Source organism: Aythya ferina, assembly GCF_964211825.1.
Source record: "Aythya ferina genome assembly, chromosome: 2".
NCBI lineage: Eukaryota > Metazoa > Chordata > Aves > Anseriformes > Anatidae > Aythya > Aythya ferina.
Genome location: NC_140297.1, coordinates 38032885 through 38057550, shown reverse-complemented (window position 1 = coordinate 38057550; position 24666 = coordinate 38032885). Strand labels below are relative to the sequence as shown.

General features: G+C 34.3%; 1 protein-coding gene across 5 annotated transcripts in view; it reads left to right on the top strand.

Moving 5' to 3' along the window:
- Positions 1 to 24666, top strand: part of TBC1D5 (TBC1 domain family member 5) — a 318666-nt gene that overhangs the window by 169944 nt on the left and 124056 nt on the right. For all 5 annotated transcript variants that reach the window (XM_084509911.1, XM_084509910.1, XM_084509909.1 and 2 more), the window contains 8 exons: positions 1214 to 1322; positions 3353 to 3442; positions 3538 to 3609; positions 6373 to 6440; positions 12364 to 12466; positions 18264 to 18352; positions 19803 to 19853; positions 19942 to 20011. In XM_084509911.1, the coding sequence (XP_084366037.1) occupies positions 1214 to 1322; positions 3353 to 3442; positions 3538 to 3609; positions 6373 to 6440; positions 12364 to 12466; positions 18264 to 18352; positions 19803 to 19853; positions 19942 to 20011 (652 nt within the window). The remainder of the gene's footprint in view (positions 1 to 1213; positions 1323 to 3352; positions 3443 to 3537; positions 3610 to 6372; positions 6441 to 12363; positions 12467 to 18263; positions 18353 to 19802; positions 19854 to 19941; positions 20012 to 24666) is intronic.

Genomic DNA, 24666 nt, shown 5'->3' with positions numbered 1-24666 from the left:
TGAAAACTATCTAAATTTAGCTTGCCTATATTAAGGGCAGTTTTTAAAAGTGGAGTTTGTTAGTATTTAGTATAACCTATTCTGTGACTTGGTGAGGAAAGTCTGGTGAGATCTTACCCTGGAGTCACAATAGCAGTTTCCCCCTTTCTGGTTTCATTTGATCTCCCAGGGAGAAGTAATAGTCTCCCTTGTGACAGTTGGAGAAGATGTTCACCTTAAGGACATGCAGTGAAAATAAATCAGAAACACATTTCCTTGCACATGGCCCAGCTCTTTACGTTGCAGTTACCATCCAGATTTGAGTGGTTGCAGTCTGTAAGCAAGTCCTGGGCTAGTAAGACCATCGAATGGCTTATGCTGTTCTTGAGCTTCTTTTCAGTAGAAGGTGTGGGAAATACAGATTTAATTCTTTTATTCAGACTCAGTAGATGGTTTGGGACAATTAATTTCCAATTGTTTCCCAGTAGAGCAGATTTACTTGTATATTAATGAGGCACAGGTGTTAGGCCCCTGGTGCCTGCATGCCTGGGAGGCATATTTAGGTTGTTTATCTAGTCAGCCATAGGTACTGCAAGGTACTCAAGCTTGCCTTTAACAGTTTATACAGTGAAGCTTTTTAATTTTTTGATGTTTTTTTAAATTTGCTAGCACCTGTTAAAATTTTAAAACTGATCATGTAGAAAGAAGTAGGAGTGATTTCAATAGTAAATAGCACTAAATGTTAAAGAAAGTCATCTTCTATTATGCTTAACTGCCCAGCTTGACATTAAGAAGAAAAGAAGGTTCATTTAAGCAAATATGTCATGTGAGGAACTAATACAGTCAACAGTATACTTTTCTGTTGCATATTTTTGGAATAGGTACTTCTTTGTCTACAGCTGAAACATGAATGTGCTTATATTAATATTCATTTTTCTTGTTTATTCACTGAACTGCAGTACCAACATTTTAGAGGAAATGGAATAGCCTCCATAGACATTATGAATTTCAGTAGCTGGCATAATTATAGCGATCTACATATTCATTAAATCCAAAGAAGAAATGTGTCCAAAAAGACAGCCATGCGTTTAGAAATGGTACACAACTAAATATATAGATTTTTTAAAAGTTGCTTTCCTCTGCTTTTCCAAAATTGTGTAGTGTCATATAGTCCTTAAATCAGCTAAGTTTTTTTTAATGTGTAAATGTTCATTCCTTTTGTTTTTGCATGCAGTAAAGAATGGGAAGAACTATTTGTAAACAACAATTACTTGGCAACTATACGGCTGAAGGGGATTAATGGGCAGCTGAGAAGCAGCAGGTTCCGTAGTGTTTGCTGGAAGGTAAGAAGAGAAAATATTTATTTACAGTTTGTGGTTGCAATATATCAACACATTACCTGATGTGCTGGAAGATTATTGATGCAAAGAATCATGAATTTTCCAACAGATTTCATCCCAATGTTTTCCTCCTCATTTTTATAATTCATAGGATATTTGCTAATCATATTGACTTGCCTTAAAGCTGAATTGTGAGTGATATCAAAAGATTCTTTGGGAAGACTATCTTTGTGTTGGGTAGTATGTTTAAAATTGAGTGCTACACAGCCATCTCGCCTGTATATCGAAACCATGAACTGGAAATAAAAAGAAGATTTGTCAGAGAATTTATGTTTTGTGGAACTTGGAACTCTTTTAAAATTATGATGCCTCTCTTAGCAGCTTTTTGCAGAGAAATGAGAAAATGAAGACAAATCTCTGTTGTGATCATGGAATCATAGAGGTTGGAAAAGACTTCCAAGATCGTCTGGTCCAACCATTCCCCTCTCGCCACTATCACCCACTAAACCATGTCCCTAAGCACCATGTCCAACTTTTCCTTGAACACCCCCAGGGACGGTGACTCCAGCCCCTCCCTGGGCAACCCGTCCCAATGCCTGACTAAATGACTGGATAGAGAAGGAAGCCAGGCCTTCCTATCTTAAACCGCAAACAGGTCCTTAGATCTATTGATTTTTTAATAGTTGCGGGGGATGGAAGAGAGAAAGAAAGCAAAGTAATATTGAGATGCTATATAAAGTCCAGAAGAACTTTGTTGCACTGGTGTCAGGTGTTCTATTCTTCACTAGATTTTTCCCTGGTAGACTTCCTCTATGGTAACACCGCTAATTTAAATTACCTCTCTTGGAATAACTCAAGCTTGACTTTGGCACAAAGGCCTGTGAAAAGAAAATCAAAATACACTTTGTATATGAGAGAAACAAATTTCAAAAGCTAGATGTTTGTAGCATTGAAGAAATTTAAGATAATGAAAGTATCTTTTTCAGGAGACCAGGTTAATACTTGCCACGAGCATTTTTTATTAGTCTGTTCCCTCTTATGCCTCTAAATTAAGAGGCCTTAACTCAAAAACCTGATCTAACAAAAGCATCAAGTCCCTCACTGTCTACTGATTAAATCAAGGAACAGTTTTATTCTAGCAACAAGGCTGGTTTTATTTGCACATCCTGATATGGCTTAGGGGCTCTGTTTTAGATTGCCTGTTTAAAAATATTATCAATGTTTACATTAAGTTCTGAAATAATAAGTATTTTTAGTAATTTGAGAATGCATTTTGTTTGTCATTATTTGCTGTTTCATAACATATATGTACATAAAATCATGTTTAAACAGAAGAAAATACTCTTTTTTCCTTATTTTATTTGCAATTAAAGAGCATTTTCTAATAGATGTTTATTTCTAGCCTCATTTAAACAGAAATGTGAAAAAACTGAGATGTAGATCTTCTCAAGGACTTTTTGCATAATTAACTTTCTCTCATCATTCTAGAACATCTTTATTTTGTACATATTAAGATTTTCCTTTTCCACAGTTCTTAGGTAGAATGTATCTCTATGTGGTTAGTTTCTGCTCAGCATTCATGTTTAGTTTTAGGCATGTTGAATCAGCTGGTCAGTGTTATGTAAATAGCTCCAAGTTTTATGTATTTATTTTAATCTCTTTGCATTTTGTTTCTGCCTTGCAAGTTTTAGCCAAATTCACTGGAGTTGTGACAGTTTGCAAAGCTTGAGTTTGTGGTTAAAATAGTATGTAATATTTTGTGTAGTACCATAGAACTGTAATTATTTTCTAGCTTCTTTTTTATTGACTGGAATGTCTTAAAGACAGGGCTGTTGTATAGATCTTTTAGTCCTTCTCCTTATGTATATAATACTTGCCATTCCTTTCTGAGATGGCTTATGCTGTTTGGTAGAGTTTAAATGTAAAGTGTATCAAATATAGATTTATATGTAAAAGTATATCAAATATAGATTTATATGTAAAAGTATATCAAATAGATTAAACTTAATGGTTTTACTTTGTTTTGTTAATAGTTATTTCTGGAGGTTCTACCGCAAGACAGAAGTCAATGGATTAAAAACACTTCAGAATTAAGAACTTCGTATAATAAAATCAAAGAAATTGTAAGTTGCTATAAACAGGATCTCTACTCTCACAGTTTGACATAGGTACTAATGCTTAATGGAAGAGGATTTGAATTTTTTCTGTTTTTACCCAGCACATTACAAACCCTCGGAAAGCAGGACAGCAAGATCTGATAATCAACAATCCACTCTCTCAGGACGAGGGGGTAAGTTGACCTTAGTTTGTTAGTTGACCTAACTTGACCTTAAGTTGAGGGGTTAAGTTACATGTTGAGATGTGCTACAAAATTGTCATCATCATCATCCTGACGTAAGTGAGTTCATGCTGAGGAAGGCAAAATGCCAGGTGCTGAAATCTAATTCCTGAATTTCCAAACTGGCTTGTGGTAATGATTGGTTCACAGGTTCTGTTGAACAGCCAGAAATGTTCATTTCCAGGTTAATATTCTGCTCATTCCATGCTTATTGCAGAGAAGGCTGTGATGACCAAGGAAGTAATCAGTGCTGGACGATAGTTCCAGTTTCACAGAATATCCTTTCTTTGACTGATGTGCTTTCTTACAGCTGTGTGTTTTCATTTTATACACAGAATGTCTCTAGTCAAAGGACTGTTTAAACATTCAATACGAATGGGAATACTGTTAACAACAAATACTGAAGAACCGTTCTATGGAGTACTGCTTAGCCTAGGAAGTTTTTCTCTAGCAAAAATAAAATTGTTGTCTGTCTGTGTAGTATGCATCTTGAAGTAATACGTAAAGTACCAGGCTGCAAAATAGGCAATTCTTCCAAGGTTTTTAAATATTTTTTCTGTTTCTTTTAACTGTACAGTTTCTTTTCTATTCAAAAAGCAGACAACTGCAAAATGACAGATCCTAATTTTAAAGAAATAATGAAAATGTGGTAAAAGTATTTGGCATGACTGTCATTAAGTGCAAAGCATCCAGCTCTTGCTGAAGTTAATAGGACCTCATAGTAGCTCAGTATTTTCATAGTCGTGACACTTTGATGAATGCCTAGATATAGGTGTGGAAGCTTAGTTTTAGGCAACTGTTTTTTACACTGTTTTTGTGCTTCATTTTATTATATATGAGAAAGTATTCAGTGTGTTAAGTTTTTTAGTATGTTTAAGCTTTTCTGCTTCATATTATTTTGTTAGCTTTTTATCATTTTTGAAAGTCTTTACCAAATTTTCAAAATAATTTAATACCATGAAAATAGGTTTGGTGGGTTTTTTGTTTGTTTCGTTTTGGGAGGGAAGAGTGGAGGTTGGTGGCTGTATTTAAGAGATATGCACATAGAAAGACTTTCATGGATATCTTTGATGGAATGATACTACTCATGTTTCCGTTTTGTTCACAAGGGGAAGCCCATATTTTCTTTGTATTTGGTGCAGTACTCTGCTTCATATTTAATGCAGAAAGAGAGATGTTTGAATAGCTTGCTTGTTGAAGTATGGAAGTATTGATCATAGGCTCATTTCTGGTTCTGCAGATGATATGACTGTGCATGCCATCAAACCATTCTTGCATCCAGTTGTACAGAAAGCTGTGTCAGACACAAAAGATTTAAAGTGTTCCTGCTGTAGTCTGTAATTGTACACAGTGACATAATCTTTTTTCCACTTTTGATGTCTTTAGGAGATGGAAGATAAAGGTTAATGTATAAGGGGTTTAATCTATAAAATAAAGCCACAGGCCAAGTCAAGCATAAGGATGAAGAGCAAAATGCTTTTTAACCTCTGCAGAAAAAGTTTTAGCCTTTAGTGTCCTGGGTTTTGCTTCCTTTCTAGCCATGAAATTGTTTCCTTCATACTTGACTTTGAGTGACTGTTGGGGTGGGGGGAATGGGGCAGAGTTTCAAAAAATGATCTAGCTGCATGAAAATAGCTACAAGTAAGTTAAAAAAAAAAAAAATAATAAGTTTATATAAGACATTGTCAAGGGTATAAATACTTTTTTGGTTTTCCTTCCTTTTTCCTTTCCTTCCTTCTGATACCTAACATTGATATACTTTCCATTTTATTTTTGTGGAGCCTAAAACACCAAGACAATCAATTGTTTACAGGAAAGCAAGAAGTTCTGGAAGTGTTGTAGCCACTCTCTTTGTAAAGTATTTAATTCAGTAAAACTAACCTAAATTAAAAGACTGATATAGATTTGTTCCTACTGTATTTTGATCAGCATGCTACCATTCCTTTACAATAAAGAGTAAGTTTTACTTTACAATACTTTACAACATTTGCTGACTTCTTCCAGGTTAACTTTTACGAAATATGGCTAAGCAAAGCATGGAAACCAAAGAAAGCAAATGGCAACGATCTTAAGCACAGATATAGAAAAAGCTAACCCTGCTTCAAACTGTTATTTATTTTCTTTTATGTTGACAATGAGCTTTAAATACTCTTTTTGTCTGTATAAAAGCCTTTTTAGAATGCCCAGTCTTGCTCTGCACTATGTATTTGTACAGTTAAAATGATGTCATTTTCATGATACTTATTCAATAATCATACATTTCTTATTTGATTTTGCCTCCACTAAGGCAAACTAACTTGCTTGCAAACAATTTCTTAGTATGGAAATTATGGCAACTTCTAATTGGAGTCCATACACTTACAGGAGAAATGTCATACTGTACTGTGATCTAGACTTTTTTAGTTGAGTTGGTTTTTCACTTTACTAAATATTCTTTATAGACCCCTTCATTTGCACACAAGCAGCCATCCACTGAATGCATGCAGTAAGCATAGAACTAAGATCCAGGAACTTAATTTTTTTATATCTCTGATCTAAACTGACATTCTTCAGGCTAATCAACAGCATTCTTTTTCACCCATAAAATGTTGGTGTGTCTATCCAGGAATGGTAAGGATTAATTAGCTAATATTTGTACAGTACTTTGCTGATGCAGCGTATAAGCCTTGCATATTAGAATTCTGTGTTACATACAATTATTTTTCCTTATTTCAGAGTCTTTGGAATAAATTTTTCCAGGATAAAGAGCTTCGAGCAATGATTGAACAAGATGTGACAAGAACGTATGTAGATCTTTAAAGAAATTTTTATATATAAATTTAGATTCTGCATTTTTATGTGATATACGTTATATAGCAGTTTCTTGAGTTAGGTTAGTGTAAATGTCAGTACTGTTGAACATGAATGTGAAGAAACATACATTAAATGTATAAAAATACAGCTTTCTTGGAGTGTAGAGTGAGAAAATTGAGTTAAACATTAAACCCAGGAGATTTATTGGTATCGCTGAAGAAAAGCTCTTCTAAATTAAGATATTAGGAAATGTATTACCATATGAAATTTAAAACAGTTTTCCATATAAAGCAAAGAGCAGGTAAGAAAAACTGAAAGGTCTTTTACCTAAATTATGATCATAATAAAGCATTGAACAGATGAATTTCTGTAATTCTTAACAGTTATTCAATCAATTTAAAAATATATATATGTAATTAGTAAGGGAAATGTCATTCATCTAGAGAAGTTAAGCATTTCTATCTTTATTTATCAGTTTTCTAGTGTTACTTGTCACATATGCCTTTTAAAATTTGTCCTAATATTACTGTGACAGTCTTTTCATCTTCCTGGCCCTTAGGTCATTCCTGTTTAGAAACTTGTTTCAGATAGAACACTCAGGTCCTGAAAGCATTTCTTTTTAGAGCTGAAGCATTGACTGCTGTGTAAATCTAGTTAAATGAAGTTAAATTTCACATGGTAGCAAAACATTACTTTATTGCAAATATTTTTTTCTTGCAACTTGAAAAAAAGTGGTGATTGTCATAGATTTTTACAAATCCCAATCTTACCCATTTTCATTTACAGAAACAAAGTCATGCAGACAATATAATTGCTCTCTGGTTTTGCAGTATTTTATATGTCCATCCCTAGACCCATTCTTGAATGTGTTTTTGCCATAAGATGTATAATTAAAATCAGAGTATATTTTCATGTGCATTCTCACAGATGGTATTTTTTGTTTGTTAAAGAGAACAGTTCAGGATGTTCTAAGATTAAAATATATATGTATCTAAACTATAACTGGAGAATGAAAAGTTGTAAAGAGGTTAAGTTTGATGTAAGTCTGTTATTTAGAAAAGACATATACAAAGTCCAGACTTCCTCTCTGGCAAATGGCAGCATGAGTGATGTTCAGTAATGTCAGTACTAGAGACTAAAGAATTAAAATTTTAATTAAAAAAAAAAAAAGGAAAAAAGAAAAATGTACTTGAAATAACAGTAGAAAACATCATCAGTATCAAAATAAGTCAAACAGTGGAGAAGCAAAATTATCAGCATGAATTTATTTCACAGACTATATAAATGTATATGTATACACTATATATATATTTTATATTCATATACTAATCGTAAAATCATAATCATATTGTATGCAGTGTGTATGCATATATATGTGTTTGTAAACTAGCAGTAGTGTAAGAAGCAATAAGTTCTACATTCATGGCTTTGTAATATACGTAACTTGTATTTAACACTGTTTTTTCATTTCTATTCTTTGAGTAAATTCCTGAAGTTACAATATAGAGATTTGTCAATAACTTACAGTGCTGTTTATTAAAATTTAAAATGCTTGAGTATTATATTCAATTATCATCATCATCTTCTAGCTTGTTTCTTATTTAAAGAATATTTTTTCATTCTTTGTCACCAAGTTCAGCACTCCATCATCCAACATCTTTAAACAGTGCTCAACAGTGTGATGCTAACTGCACACAGCGTATCAAACCAGAATCCCATCCAGCAAAGCAGTAAAGAATTCGTAATGTTTTTATTAGAATTCACTGAAGTCTAGTGATAATAGACTGGAAATGTGGATAGAAATACTCTTTTTAAATTGGCGTTGTTTAAATGTTTTTTTCTAGTGCGAAGTGTCCCTTTCCGTGGCAGGAAGGTTGGAACTAAACAATCTTTAAGGTCCCTTCTCACCCAAACCATTCTGTGATTCTATAAAATGTCAAAATTCTGTTAACTAAGGGGAACTGTGAGGAAGTTTGTTCATGTGTATCTGTTCATTTTGTGAATTGTTACCTCATCCAATATTAGATTTTACAATATAAATGCTCACAACTGGGGTAATCATCCTTTAGAATCTGTATACCTGAAGAATCCTAGGACACAATCTTTTCCTAAAGTAAATGTCTAGTATAGATCAGATCAGTCACATGGCAGAGAAGTATGGGGATTTTTTCAATAATTATAAAAGGATTCTAGCTCACCTTTACCTAAATAAACTTCAGTCACCTGAAATTATGTGCTAATAATCCAATCCATTAAATATATAATCCAATCCATAAATATATATTTTGGCTGTTGCATAATAAAAACTTCCAATATTTACAAGCAAAGCAGGAAAGGATTTTGTTACATTAATCCTAACTCATTAGTGATCAACATTTCTAATTAATGACCTGCCTCATTTTTTACTAGCTGATAGTTGAGAGGTTCAGAACAGATTTTCCTTCCAATTTTTAGAAACATATTCTTTTGAGATGGAAACAAATGCCATCTCTCTTTCTGTCAAATAAGAAGCTTCTCAAAAATTAGGGTAGGAAGGTGGGGGTAAGGGAGGCTTATTATAATGAAAGTAAAAGCTTGCCTTTAAATACAGATAGCAGTACCAACCAAGTTGTGTTTATAATACTGCATTCTATTATTCTACTAAGAAAGGAACTTGTGTGTGAACTAACACTATATAACTCATAATAGTCTTAAGAATGCAATGATTAATTACTGTCATTCAAAAGTTGTACCAGAGAACAATGCTGATTTGTTTCGTAATGATTAAAAAGGTAAAGAATAAAGAAGAATTTAAAAGATGTATTTGCTGAAATGGAAATCAGCAGATCCATGGATGCAAAAACATCTAGCTACCAGTCAAATCAAAATACAAGTTTACTTGCTGGCACCACCTCTTACATTTAGCATTGTAAATAACCAGAATTGGCTCTCTCAGTAAAAATACTCTCTCAGTATTTTAAGAAAACAGAACGGTTTAGGGGTCATTTGCAGCAGTCTAAGCAGGTTATTTTTTACTTTTGTAGAAATGTTTTTATATATATCTACCTAGTTTCTGCTTTGGGATTAACAATCACAATTTAGGACAATGGAAACAGTATGAAGATGAATAGTGGTGGGTGTTGCGTTTTCACACTCTCCATTTCCCAGTAACAAAACCAAACCAAAATAAAAATAAAAAATAAAAAATAAATAAAATAAAAATAGTGGAGAAGGCATTTAGCAGCTAAATCCTTCCTGATATGTTAGATATAGGAAGAAACAATCATCCACCAGGTAAGAATTCAATAGACAAAATCTAGTTTCCATGTAAGAGGAGTGAACTGCTGAAAGAGCTACCTTTATACACCATCTCATTCCTTTTCAAGAAAAAGTGAGCAACAGTGTTTGTCTTTATTCTTTACCAAATCTTTGCAATCTCAAGAGCATCCTCTTCCACTTTTTTTCTGGTTTAGTAGCTTTCCCCATACTTGCTGCTAAAGCACAACCCAGCTGAGTAACAGTGTTGCGGAATGGCAGAAGATGGAATCTGTTAATGAAAAAGAAGATGGTAGCTCTGCAGCTGTTGTTGAGAGCCTCTTTTCTGTTTGCCACCAAATTTGTTTTAGAAAGTATTTGTACATCCTTTTATTTAGTTGCCAGCCCAAGTTTCTTCTTTGCTACTTGTGTAGGGGCCCTTAAGTGGACGAAACAAGTGTTTTAAAAAAAGATAACTAACTGAAGCTGATCTTCACTTTCAGAAAGTAAGGCCTTGAATGCACCTTTGCTTAATTGAAGCCGTTATGGTAAAATTTCCATTTCCTTATGCAGCCTTTCTCAAAGATGTAATTAAATGTAATATTCTAATATTCATGAACAGTATTCTTGTCTTGCCTGATTTGAGGATACTGTATGTCTTACAGTGTTTTAGTTATAAAATGACATTCTCCATAAAAATCCGTCCTGAACTGATAGTTCCCTCATGATCTCTTGTATTTACACTTACTATAATTAATACTTAAGCCAGCTTATTCATGAGTTCGTTATTATCCTCTCTGTCACAATCTCTGGTATTACTAGATCCTCACAGATATCTTTGTGTATTTTTGAGTTTTCTTTGTTAGTCTTCTCCTCCTAAACTTCATAGGGCAGGCCTGAATAACAGTCCTTCAGAAATAATCTCTTCAAACCCCTAAATTATGTCGATTGCCATCTGCTGTAATGCACCTTTTTGGTCTCAGCTGTGTCCTTCCTCTACAGTAATTTGATTAGTACAAGTGCATACAAGTATCCAAATGTTGGTCTACCATTACCCCCATCAGGTGCCAGGAAAATGCTGTACTCTTCATCCCAATGCCTTTCTCGGTACTTCCACTTTATTGTGTTCAAGCCATAGTGTCTTCTCTCTCTGCCATGAGTCTTGCATCAGATCTTTTATCCAAGCATTTCAATACACCTTTCTAGTTGCTTCTGTGCTTACTTGTTATTACCACTGTGAGATGAACATATTACTTTTAACACAGTTTTATCAGATGTAATTTGTTGCAATTTCTTATATCATTCCTCCATGACAGGCTTTACAACAGCCTCAATATAACTGGTCTAAAGTTTAGCATTGTATCTCATGCTCTGGAAACAGACAAGATAAAATCTGCTTGAAGAAAACTTAGCTGCAATCCATACAACTTCATTTTAAAATTGACAATGCTATAACCTTTATATCAGCAGTCTGCCCTGAAGCCTACCGTTACTGTCATGTTAAGAATTCTTCTTTTCCTTATTGAACTTTACCTTTTCCTTTCCTTTTGGTATTATACCTTTCTAGTTATATCATTTTTTGGATTTGTTATTGCTCCACATAGTTAGAAGGGGCTTGGGTTGATTGCTTTATCAAATATTTTTGCCATCTAGTTACTTCTTCAGTAAGCATGAAAACACTGTGGTTTGTGCACTTACTCATTAAAATACATTCTGCATAACCAGTTTCTTTCCTACTTCCAGCAGTCAAGGAGCAGGATATGCTGGTGTATACCAGTGAGAGTAGCTTCAGAAAAGATAGAGATTCTAAATAGCTGCATTTTCCTGGATAACAGGATTTTCCCAGAAGCTTTTTCCCCTTCTTATCACACTAATACAATTTAATACTATTTCATTTAAAGAATATTTACCCTGCCAAAGTATCCAACTATTTCATAATTTGAAGGTTTGCTTGAGACAGCTGCTAAAGACAGTGAAATATTTAATAATGTTGCATGACAAAAAAATGCCAGTAAGATACATTGCAGCTTGCTTAGAGATGAAGAAAACTAGGATGCCAGTTTTCATGATGATTGTGAGATAGTTTTAAAATCTTGTCATTAATATGCTAATCATTTTTCAAATATTTATGAAGCATTGAAACCTTTTCTGTATGCTTCTTCTGGCATAGTTTTCTTTCTTCTATTTTATTCCAGTTTAGAACTGGAAATTTTATAAATTTCTTTACCATATTGTAGCTCTTGTACTCTTCCTTTACGTAACTTTTATCTTGAGAAGAAGAAAGAGCAAGACAAACTGAAATTGCAGGACAGATTGATATCCAATTACAGTTGGATTGGCTGCTTGTTACAAGTTGACAATTAAAGCAACCTGCCATTTCATTTCATTCTTGCAGCTTTCTAGCTTTCTTAATGTTGAAAGGGATTTCATATTCAAATATAACTAGTGATATCATCATGTAACAGAATGATGTTAAAGAACATTGTTCAGAAATTTGGTTGCAAGAAAAATAAAACAAGTCCGTACAAGTATTCTTATTCCAGCAGCATGCACAATTCACAAAGAGATAGGAAAGCAGACAAGAGAGGTTCTGTCTTACCTAAAAACGTTTATAGAAGAACAGCAGCTGAGATTTTGTGAGCTATAACGTTTTCTTTCATTGTATTTCTTCACTTTCAGTTTTCCTGAAATGCAGTATTTCCAGCAAGAGAATGTGAGGAAAATTCTTACAGATGTTCTGTTCTGCTATGCCAGAGAAAATGAGCAGTTGCTTTATAAACAGGTAATGAAAATATAGTACAGGTGGCATTCAATGATTCAACATTTTCTATATGGTTTGACAATAATGTAGTTCTGTTGTATCTGAAGTTGTATCATAATGCTATAGTAATCAAAGTGTTGCTTGTCATCTGTGTAGTGAGAAAAGTAAGCTCACTGAATAACATACGCTTTTTCCTCGTAGTACAGTCCCTCAGATTGTTGTTTTTTTTAAAGTTTCTAAGTTGTCTAAATTTGAATTCCTTTATAAAAAACATATTTTTGTTCGATGTTGGTGAAACAGAAAAAGAACAGGAACAGGAGGCTTTCTGTGCTTTGGTATAAAAAAAAAAAAAAAAAAAAAAAAAAGGTAAGTATCAGGATTAAAAATGGTACTGAATAAACAAAAATCACAAGTAGTGATTTCTGAAATGTTAGCAAAATTTACTATTTTGGTTTTTTGTTTCATATAATACTTCATATTCTTCCTCAAGGTGCTAAAGCCATGCTATGTATTAGCAAATAGATTCTTTATCTAGTCGTGTAGCAAAGAAATGCAATGCTGCTGACAAATGCCTGTTGACTGATGGACAAGGGTGCTAGCAAATACCACTTTTGCAGTATCGCCAGAAAGAGTGCCTGCTTACACCTTCTTTGTTTAAATGGTACGGGTAGCCTTTAAAGCTGCACTAACAATATACATCCATATGGGATGAGGGCTAAATTAATGTAACATTTCTTCTGAAGGTTTTGAAGTGAATATAAGCACAATATTAAATTAATGTAGCAAGACTGATACACAGATTTATAGACATTTGTATTTGTTTGCCCAGACTATTAACTGTATCGAGATCAGTGACTGACAAACTGAGGGACATGGACAAAAGGTAAACTGTAGAGCAGCAAACTTTAGGTAGGACAAAAATACAAAGCTTCAGTAAATGTGAAGAGTTTTATAACACACTGTATGCTCCCAGGCATGGTATGTGACCACCCTGCCCCTAAGCCAGGAAATTAGTTGCGATACATGAAAAGACCAATCAACATTGGTCTTTTCCAATTTCCAAGAAACAGGAACTAAACAGATTAAATCAAAAATCAAATATATAGTTATCAAACATATCAAATCTCCATCAGCTGGTTACTTTTCATGTTTGACAGACTGTCTTGCATGATAGCAAGAAAGAATGAGAATTGTGAGCTTCTGCAGTATTCAACCTCCCCTCTCTAGTGAATATAGGCCAACATTCTGATGATGGGAAAATGGAAGAACACATTCCAGCTAATTTAGACTATCAGTTATTGAATAAGAAGTATTATTTTACTCTTTGATATGACTTAAAAGGACTTAATTACCCTCTGCTCATATTTAAAATCCTCTTGATTCCTTACCAAGAAATAATACCTTTCTACATAAGGATGGAATATTTAGCCAGATCAAATTTTAAAAAAAGAAAGCCCTGAGTTTCATCACAAGCTGTTAAAGCTATTATTTTCTACTAGGTGACACCCCGTTTAACATAGACCATATTGTTAATAGTTATGGGATTTTATTGAATTAATGAGACTGTTATCATGTAGTAGAATGTCTTGCTGAGTTAATTGAAACTGCAGAGATTATATAAATGGTATTAATGAACTTTGACTGCCTGATGTCTCAGCTTTAATAAAGACTGCTTGGTGGGCTAAATGAACATAGGCAGATAAAAGAACAGGTTCAATTTTGCGAGCCTACAGGCTGTTGACAAAGAAAACTTATTTACCTCTGTTTTCAACTGGTGTTGGTTGCATCAGTAGTGCAGTAATTTCAGGAAGGGGTTGCCACAGGACTACAAGGAGAGGTAAAGTGCATAAAAGGAAATAAATTTGGATCATGAAAAACTGTTGATTTAATATCTCTGAAGTGTTTCAGTATATCATCCAAGTGTTGTGGTGCCCTTCCAAGTCCAAAAAATAGCAAATAGTTATGATTTTACTCCCTTCTAATGGACACATGTCATTTTTATTAGAAACTTTTTGTTTCTCATACCTCATTTTAAAAGGCCTTTTTTAAAAAAATGATGATCCTGTTAGCTTATTAGTAACAATCCTGTTTTTTTTGTCCCCATGTTCTTCTCTCTTTAGATACCATTTCTTTTATGACCATCTGTATCCTTCTCAGAATTAGCTAATAGGAAGCAGTTTGTGGTGGTGACAGGATACTTTTTTTTTTTTCTCTATTATCAAATACCTATGTTGTAGTCAGTCTTCCTGTCCTACCATTTTTCTTGGTTGTTTTTACCATTGACTTCCCACTAAAGCAATGTATAGCATATTTTCATGAAGATAATAAAGGTTACTATTGATTCATCAGGAATGGATCATTTCTGAGATGCTCTCTCCAAAGTGACCTGAATACAAAGCTCAAATTCTGAAGTTTATCTTCATATTCAGTATCCATCGTGGGATTCATCCTGTTGTTCTGTATGGGAATTCCTCTCTCACATTTTTATGACCACATGCAAGAATTAAATTTGCTGTCGTAATTGTGACACTTGGCCAGTAAATGAAAACTTGCACTTACATCTGTTAACATCTGTACAGGACCTGATGAAAAAAGTTCTAGTTCCTTGGCAATTTGCATCCTTATAAATAAAGAGGGCTGAAATTTGCAATATTTCATTCAAGCTATTATGTAGCATCAGTATATATTCTTAGAAGAATCAATGTTTGCTTAATATGAATATATGCATGAAATTTGTCTTTGTAGTAGGTTTTGTGTTTTTTTGACCAGCATGGAGTAACATTTTATTTGATGGGGAAAGACATTTCCGTCCCTAGTCAGATGGAATAGAATGTTGTGAGGCTGTATTATAGAGATTTTAAAGACAGAATCCTCAGTGGGATCATTGAATTTTTAAATAGCAGCTGTAAATAAAAAATGTAAAGAGAATAGTATATTGTACTTAAGAATATGTAAAAATTACTATTAGCATTCTTCTATAAGATTGGTGCCAAAAATTCTGGTCCTAGTTACATTGAAAAGAAATAGTGACAATTAAGCTAAATTGCTAGGCTAACCATTGTTCACTCATGATTTGATTGACCTTAAAGAAGTCAATATAATTTTGAAATGCATTGATTCACTTTGCATTGTACAAATGCTGTATTTCTGGTTTTCTTTCTAAACCATAGACTGTATTATGAAATCAATATTTTGTTGTAGCTGGGAAGTGTCATAAAATTATCTGAGCTCTGTCAACTTATTTATTAACACTAAAGAGTTTTAGTAAATTGCAGCATTGAAAAAATGTGTATGCATATTACATTGGTGGCTTTTCTTGCCAAACTAAAAATCTCTAAACAGTTGAAGTACTCTTGTAACTGAAAGATCAGAGGTATCTTTTTGAAATCCTGATATTTCATCATCTGTTTGTTTTGTTTTTGTTGTATGTGGGCAGCCGCATTACAATTCTACTTTATTATATAGTTGATACATTATTATGTTGGAAGAATGTATGATGTGCTTTTATCTTTTATGACTAATTCTTATTTTATGTCCTCTTTCTTTTTCTTCAACTTACGTGTTTACAACTTAGCTGGTAGTTTTATTAGTTAGGTTTTTGGCATTTCCATTTCTCTTATTTCATGTTAGTATATCAGGGCGAATAAAAGATTAGATGTGGAGCTGTTAATTATCTGAGGTCTGATAGTATATATGGAAGCACAGCATTTGTTATCTACAGTTTATTTAAATATTTTTGGTATTTTTACTTCTAATTGTGGACCTATCTCCCAGTCTTTCCTATTTCTTTCTTTCCTGGTACAGCTGTAAGACTTTCAGAAATCTGAGGCTGTCAACTTGCAATCTAAATTATATTGTTGTGTTTGAGAATTTCGGATCATCTCCTGAAATCAAGTGGCTACATGAGAACCTAGGGTTTAACTTTTTTTTTTTTTTTTTTTTCCATCTTTTGAAGTAGTCCCTAAAGGTTCAGAAATCAGAAGGGAAAGAAAAGCTCCACTCTTTAGTATGTTTGCTGTCTTTAGCTATGCCCAGTCAACAGAATTTGGTATTGCTGCAACCCTACAGTTGAGGCTATATCCGCAGTTGCCTCAGTTCTGAAGAAATTAAAATTGGATTTCCTAGATTTTGGTTGAGAGAACACAGAGATAGTTCCACCACCATTCATTTTCCTCCATGTTGCCAAGTATTGGAATTTCCTTTTACAAGCAAATGAGATTCATGCATCATAGATAGATAGTGATAGATAATGACCTAGAGAGGGCTTTCTTATCTATCTGAGTCCTCTCTCTGCTCTGATCTACATCTGATATTTCTGATAAAACTTTAAGTGTATTTTGTTGTTTTTATTTGTTTGTTTGTTTCATTTCTGATAATGGATTTGCCTGTATCAAGCTGGTAAAGCTAACTCTTACATACTGAATACTCCTGAAATGCTGCATGTAATATCACAGTTCTACTTTGACCTATCTGAGAGTATCCCAAGAATTTTAATAATATGCTGCCTAATTGAGATCTTAATAGCGTCCAGAGATCCTACTCCAACACAAAGGTCAGAGAATCCAAGCAGGGAACAAAATAAATGTGAGATCTGCTAAGCATGTGGTGGAACAGGCACTGTACCATTCTTTGGGGGGCCAATGTCTGTAGTTCCCTCTCCTTGGAGCGATCTGTGCATCCAAAGGCAGCCAGACAGGTCGCCATGCTTCATCCTACACCTTTTCCATCACTAAAGGGCTCCCCTCGCTTTTTTTTTTTATGTCTGACCCCCACCCCAATCTTATGTAGTTCCCACCTGCCTTCCGTGTCCCCCACTGGGAACCCAGCTCCACTGCTTTATCCAAATTTCCCAGATCCTCCTTTTTCCTGGTCTAAGCTGAGGGAAGGGGCTGAATCTCTCCTGTAGCTGAGGTTTCATTCTGCAGACAATTGTTTTACCTGCCAGCATGTTGCTGCTTGCTAACAACTGGGCTGTTTGTTTGCTGAAGCGGTTGCTTCTGCTCCCATTAACACATTGGAAATCCCCAGATGAACCAATTTGAGTCAAGACTCCTCTGGTGAGCATTGATGGGTTGCCCAGCCATGCTTCTAACCCTGTCCCAAGTCCTGAACTATCCACCACTTTTTTCCACTCTGATTCCTGCATGGCTTTATATTTTGACTATGTCTGGATATAGATTGTATTTGTAAGTAAAAGTCTGAAATGGAACAGTTCCAGGTCTCCTACACACTGTGTTAATAATGTACTTTTTAAAATATTGACCTAATGACTTTTTTTAATTTAAAAAAAAAAAAAAAGAAAGGTGAAAAAGCCCTTTTATTTCTCATGTGGAACTTTAATATTCTAATTTCCCAAATAGCTGCCCAAGTCTCCTCTAAAGGCTACTGTTATGGTGGTTTTGGAACATTATAAAATTAAAAAATAATAATAATTTTAAATTTTGTAATTTGTCCTTATTGCAGATCTGTGTGTACTGTGGATCGTGATTGTAATTAACATAAATAAAATTTATATTTATGAATATAGATCTTAGAGTAAACTGCCAGGTGCACGGTTGCTTACCATTGCCAATCTGTTGCCTGTTGTGTTAGAAGAAGGGAGAATAACTTGCTTCCCCCATAATGTAGCAGAATAAACACTTGGATTTAATCAGAATTTAAAATAAAAGACTGATTATGAAACCATTCTGTTAAGAATATAAATGTTCACACTTTTAGTTAGTTTGCACCCAGTATTGCGGGCTGCCTGATGCTGTGGTTTATGAACTATTATATGAATGAAATATCTTACAGTACTTTTGCTTCTTTTTATGTTTAGGGTATGCATGAACTCTTAGCTCCCATTGTTTTTATTCTGCATTGTGACCACCAAGCTTTTTCACATGCCAGTGAAGCTGCACAACCAAGGCAAGCATAACGTTTTATTTATATAATATTAAAAATTTGCTTCTTTAGAAAAAATACATAGAGTTTTCTGGATTAGAACTTGTAAATATGTTCTTTAATTATTTGTTTATAATTAATAAATTAACTTGAGAAAATGTTGCATCGTCTTGCTTTTATGGGAATGTCCTTATTTTGTCTTCCCTACTACAACATGCAAAGGGAGGTTTTAGTGTAGACATTGGCCAATTCACAGCTATTACATATAGAAAAAAGGGAACACAGCAAACCTAAATGAAAACTTTAATGTTCACCTCATTTTTTGTTATTGCCAAGAATGCTTTAGTTTTTGTTATTGCAGAGAGGAAGCGGAGTAGAAAAACACAGTCTTAGAATGGACACATTAACAACTTTCTTTCCTTGTATCTTAAAATAATCAATGTAGATGCGTTGTTGACTGATATTTCCTTTATTACCTTGCAATGTTGTAGCTGCAATACCTGACTATGTTTTGTCTTGGTAGTAACATTAATTTTAGGTATTGATTCTCCATTTCAGCCAAGCTGTGCGTGCACGTGTTTATACACGTGTATAAAATACTATATCACGTATGATTGTGAACTGAATTCAGATGCTTTTTTCTTGCCTTATATGTAAAGCTTTTCAAAATAAATAAATAAACTAGTTGCCTGTTCAAATCATTTGTGATATTTAATCAATTTCTTTTAATTTGTCTTTTTTGTCATTGCTTGTGGAGTCTAGCAGTGAATAAAGGCCAATTTAATTATATGTGCTATGTATCATAACCTCTTTAGCACCCCTCAATGTGATTGTCCAAAGGCAGTATTAGCATAAGGATGGAATTTATTTACAAGTGTGTGTTTTTATTCAGTGTACGTCTTCAGATATCCTGAAATTACCTAGAAGATGCCCTTCAGTGCAAAGGAACTCAAAATAAGCATGTGTTACATGCAGCATTCTGTTCCAGTGCCACTGAAAAAGTAGAGCCAAAGAACAAAGTAGATGGAAAAGAGGTGCTGTCACTGATTAATTGCTGTTAAAGTACAATAAAAATACAGGCTATTAAAACAAAATAAATTAATGTTTTGATACTGCATATTTGACCAGTAACCATTTTTTGTTGTTTTGGACAAACAGTGATAGATTGTGCAGCAATCAATTATTGTAGATCAAGCATATTCAAATAATACATTGTGACATTCAGTAATTTGTTATTTGGAGTAATTAGATGGTTACTTCATTGTAGTGCAGACAAGGCAGCTAATTTGTTTTTGATCTTTATAAAAAGGAAAGACTTCATTTGTTCAATGGAGTTGCTCTTTTTAATTAAAAAGGCTAGTTTTCTCATTTGCACTTTATATGAAAGTTGGCTTATAAATACATAATAGTACATGCAGAGCACTGACCAAAAACAAACATTCACATTTGGATTGTTCTCTGTTGATTTTTTCAGTGAGGAAATGAAAGTCCTTTTGAATCCTGAATATCTGGAACATGATGCCTAGTAAGTTTTAACAACTTCCTTTACATTTAATTTACTCTTATTTGCAATACATTATTTAACACCAAGTTTCTGGCTTTTCCCCTTTCAGTGCAATGTTCACACGTCTTATGAAGACTGCAGAACATTGGTTTTCAACTTTTGAACATGACAGTCAGAAGGTAAATATTACTCTAAAATGTATTTATTCTATTCTTAAACAAATGTGTTTTTTAATGTGACTGAAGTAATTTGAAGATGATAACGTTTGTTCTCTTAAACAATTTGGTTAATTGTTTAACCAAAGTTAAACAATTAAAAGTTAATTTAAAATTAACTTAATTTTAACTTGGTTTTAATCAAGTTAAAATTAAGTTATTTAGAGGTTTTTCAGAATTAGGTCATAAGCACTTGTGGAAAGTCAGTTGGCAGATCCTGTCTGTGGAAAGATCACTTTGATATCGAATGCCACACACAGGAAAATTATTCTCCTGTTTATGAGAGATACTCTTGTATAGCAGTTAAAAGATTGCTTGTCATAGACACATGTAAGTGCCCCAAACTTGCGCTAATGGCATGTTAAATAATTACATTGAGATAGTGTTTAACATTGAGGCTTGAATTGGTTTAAATCGTTTTCAATATGAACAATTTGACGTGAAACCAAAATTTTGTTCATAGGTTGCCCATCATAGGTCAGGGTTCATCTGTGACTTTGTCCCGATGCCACCTCTTTTTTGTTGATGATGATCCTTTTTTTCCCCCCTCTTTTCTTCTTGGCCTGAGGATATTCTGAAGGAATGTCTGTGCCCCTTAAATCAGCAGTGTAGCTATACAGATGCCATTGTATTTAGCATTTTGTTTCACAGTATGGAAAAGCCTTTTCTGTGTTTAGTTTTACAGAACCTTTTTTTGTACTATTTTTTTTTCTTGCCCTCTCTGAACTCTTTGCAAGGAATATCTAGTCTTTGCCTGTAACCATTTTTCACGCATGGCAGATTTAACAGTTCCCTCTGTCTGTTTTACCTCATTCTAATGTTCAAGATTATTTTTTTTTTCTACTTTCTTCCTGTCTCTTTCCCTTTTTGTGTTTTTCTTTAATTCTGAAAAATTATTTTCGTGATGGGCTGTACGTAGAAGGGTCTAGTAAAACAGCCATGTTACTGTTGTCCAAGACTTTCAATGTATACACTAAAAGAGTTGGTCTCCAGACTAAGTTCCAACTTGATTTATTTCAGCATTTTTCACAGACCATAGGGCAAGTAGAGTCAAAAATAAATTAATAAGAATTTGGTCATTTTTGGATGCCCACACATGTGCACCAAAACATATACTTGCAAACTGTAATTAGGGAGTGCTAATTTTAGAGATGATTTTGCCTGTCTGTTGAAAAAAATGTTGTTCATCCAAGTCTCACATAAAAGCTTCTATTTTATTTAAATGTTTAAATGTATCTGTGTATATATTTTATAGATACGGAGTGTTGGCCAGAGCTATCTACAGTTATAAATTACTATTTAGATTTGAATTTTACATAGTTTTCAGTAACTACAGATAAAGTGTAAGAGATACAAATTTTATGAACTTATTACATAGTCACTTTTATTCTAACAACAAAGCTGCAAGATGTTTCTCTTGAGTGTAACTTTTCAGAATTCAGTGTATTCAAGCATATTTGTTCCAATTTCTGTGACAGAGGTGGTGAAGTCTGAGGCTGATTTTTATTCCAGGAAATAACTAGGTCGACTTACAGATTTACAGTGCTTGGGTAGAAGGTGAAAGTTTACATTACCCTTTCTAGTCCTTTCACAGCATAAAAAATTAACTATGCACAGTACATGGATTAATATCTGGTTGTTTGTTCTTGTTCTTTGCAAACATGTATAATCTTTAATAATCCTTTCTTGTGCGTGTGCCTTTTACAATCATGACTTTGAGGGTTGGCTACATAATAAAGTCTGAGTCTTCACAAATGAAGCAATGAAAGCATGTGCTCTGAGATACATGTTACATTTTATAGCCTCTAACAGTTGGTTCCATTACTCCCAATTGCCATTAGAGGAGCTGCTCCAGCTACGGCATTCCCTAGTGGTTAATGAGAGAAATCTGTCCACATTTATACTTGTGCTATGTCCTAGCCTCTCTTTACTGCTGTAGCATTTGTTTCCTAAATGCATGAATATATAAGTTGTATTAGTATCAAATACCAGCCATTCCAATTCATGTTGTGTTCAGTAATGTTGTGTGGCAGGATTTGGTGATTTTGTTCCTAATACTTGATCTAAAATATTCAGCTCTGTTCCACTGGTAATAAATATTTAAATTGTTCTTACAGGTGAAACTGGTGCTCTCCTTTAAATAGTATAAATAATCTCTGAGCTGTGCTTCTTTTCCTTACTGCGAACCACATCCCTTCGGGGTCTATCATTTATATTTCATGGTAACAGTGGATGGCTAAGCCCATACACTCATGAAATGTTTGCCAAGACTAAGAAGCTCAAAAAAAGAAAACAGGTGTTTCGTCCCATGTGGCAAGTCAATATGTAGTGAGGATAGGCATGGGCACAGTATCATGTTGTCCACTTAGCTTCTGTGCTTTAGGCAGAGACACTGTGAATCATTTCTAGGTAAACATTTTGACAGCTTAATTCTATTAGTTCATTTGACCATCTTTGTGTTTGGGCTGTTCCTTTCATACCAGTTTGATGATATTATTTGGAGCAATTTCAACTGATTAAATGTATCGTCATTTTCTCAACCAAATTGCTTGAGAAGAGACAGCAGACATATCATATGCTCTCTAGTTATTCACCAAACTTCTTCATGGTGTGCACCAAATCATGAGGCATGTGTTGGTCTTCATAATCAGAATCCTTTCACACTTAAACCAGTGTGTAAGACTGTCTTTTAATTTTGTAAAGATGACTATAAACCCACAGACAACTAATGGTGTAAAGACTAGTCTGGGTGACTACCGAGTCTTGTCATGTTACAAGCTCATACAGGTTGAAAGATTCTAATGTTGAGATTTCTATATAAGGTCTTATGCCTATAATCAAGAAAATTTTAAAAATACAGTTCTCTTGAGTCATCAGACTTATGCATGGTCAAGCTGAAGTTAAACTCAACTAGAATAAACCTGAATAATGTACACATTGCAGATGTGTGCCAACTGACGGAGCATGCACAGACTGTGAATTCATACAGTAACAGGTTTTTATGATTAGTTTCAAAGATAAATGGGTGTGTTTCTGCAAAAGGTTACTGTAGACTGGCATTTAACATTAAGGCAATGTTATAACTTAGGAGTGCTTTTCTTGTAGAAGATTAGACATACTTAGTGGATTCCTTTCTTTTTTCTCCACATTCTGGCATGTGACCAAGAAAACACTGAAATGGGTATGAAATAATAATAACAAATAGTCATACAATAGAGAAGCAGAAAAGAATTCAGTAACTTGTTTCTAATGTATTACTTCAAATAATGAACATAGAGGGCATTTAAGTGTGGAATAAGGAAATTTTTCTGCCCCTACCTACTTCCCATGGGCTCTCAAATTGTCTGTGGACCTTTACTCACCTCCCATGCTGGCTAATTTCTTGTAGGTGTGTTATTGGAAAGATGACATAAGCTGTCCATCCTAGAATCAGAATGGTTCGGGTTGGAAAGGACCTTAAAGACCACCTAGTTCCAATCTGCTGGCATGGGCAGGGACACTTCTCACCAGACCAGGTTGCCCAAAGCCCCATCCAGCCTGGCCTTGAACACCTCCTAGAATGGGGCATCCACAGCTTCTCTGGGCAACCAATCCTTTTTATTTTTTTTTTTTTTTTGGTCCCTAAAAGGGGCCAAAACTGAACACAGAACTCAAGGTTTGGCCTCCCCAGAGCTGAGTACAGGGGGACAATCACTTCCCTAGCCCTGCTGGCCACACAGTTTCTTATGCAAGCCAGGATGCTGTTGGCCTTCTTGGCCACCTGATCACACTGCTGGCTCATATTCAGCCAACTATCAACCAGTACTCCCAGGTCCTTCTCTGCCAGGCAGCTTTCTAACCACTCATCTCCCAGCCTGTAGCACTGCTTGGAAAACAAAACAAAAACACTTTCTTTTCTTTCCTCTTTCAAATCTGATGGAAAATCTAAGTGGATTTTCTTCAAATTATTTGGCATATTTATTCTTTACATTTTGGGGGTGAAAGGGGAGGTATGGGACACCTAAATTATTTGTTGACGTTGCAGAAAATTCAAGGTTTCTGCAGCTTGTTAACCATCTCTAAGCAAGAGATGGTTTATCTCCATTTGCTCTGGTGAGCCCTTCCTTTTAGTGGCTAGAACCACTAGCTTCTGATGATCTTGCATCAGAGTCAACACTCTTACTTTTCTCTCTTCTTAGAAAAGGGAATAGAAGTCCTCTTTTCAGACTCAGAGATGCATTTGATTTAATTAACATCACAGCAGACTTGCATTTACTTTCTCTGCATGTTTTTTGCCTTAAATGCTAAATTTGATTAATCTGTTTTATTTGAATAAAGTGACTCTTTCATGAAGGCCATTCTTTCAGTATTTCTTCAAATGCTTATTCAAATAGCTTTCTTTACATACAACCCGTGATTCACATGTTCTACGTAGCTATTATCATGCTTTCCATCATAGAACTCTTCAGTCTGTGTATTCTTCTCTGCTTATAATTAAAAACTGAAAAACAACTGTTTACTTAATTAAAAAATAAATAATAAAAAGGAGGAGAAACATCCTTTCTCAACTGCAGCTATAAAGAATTTCAGTATTTAACTAATAGGCAGTACTTCATCATAGCCCCGAAGATGCTAGGTGT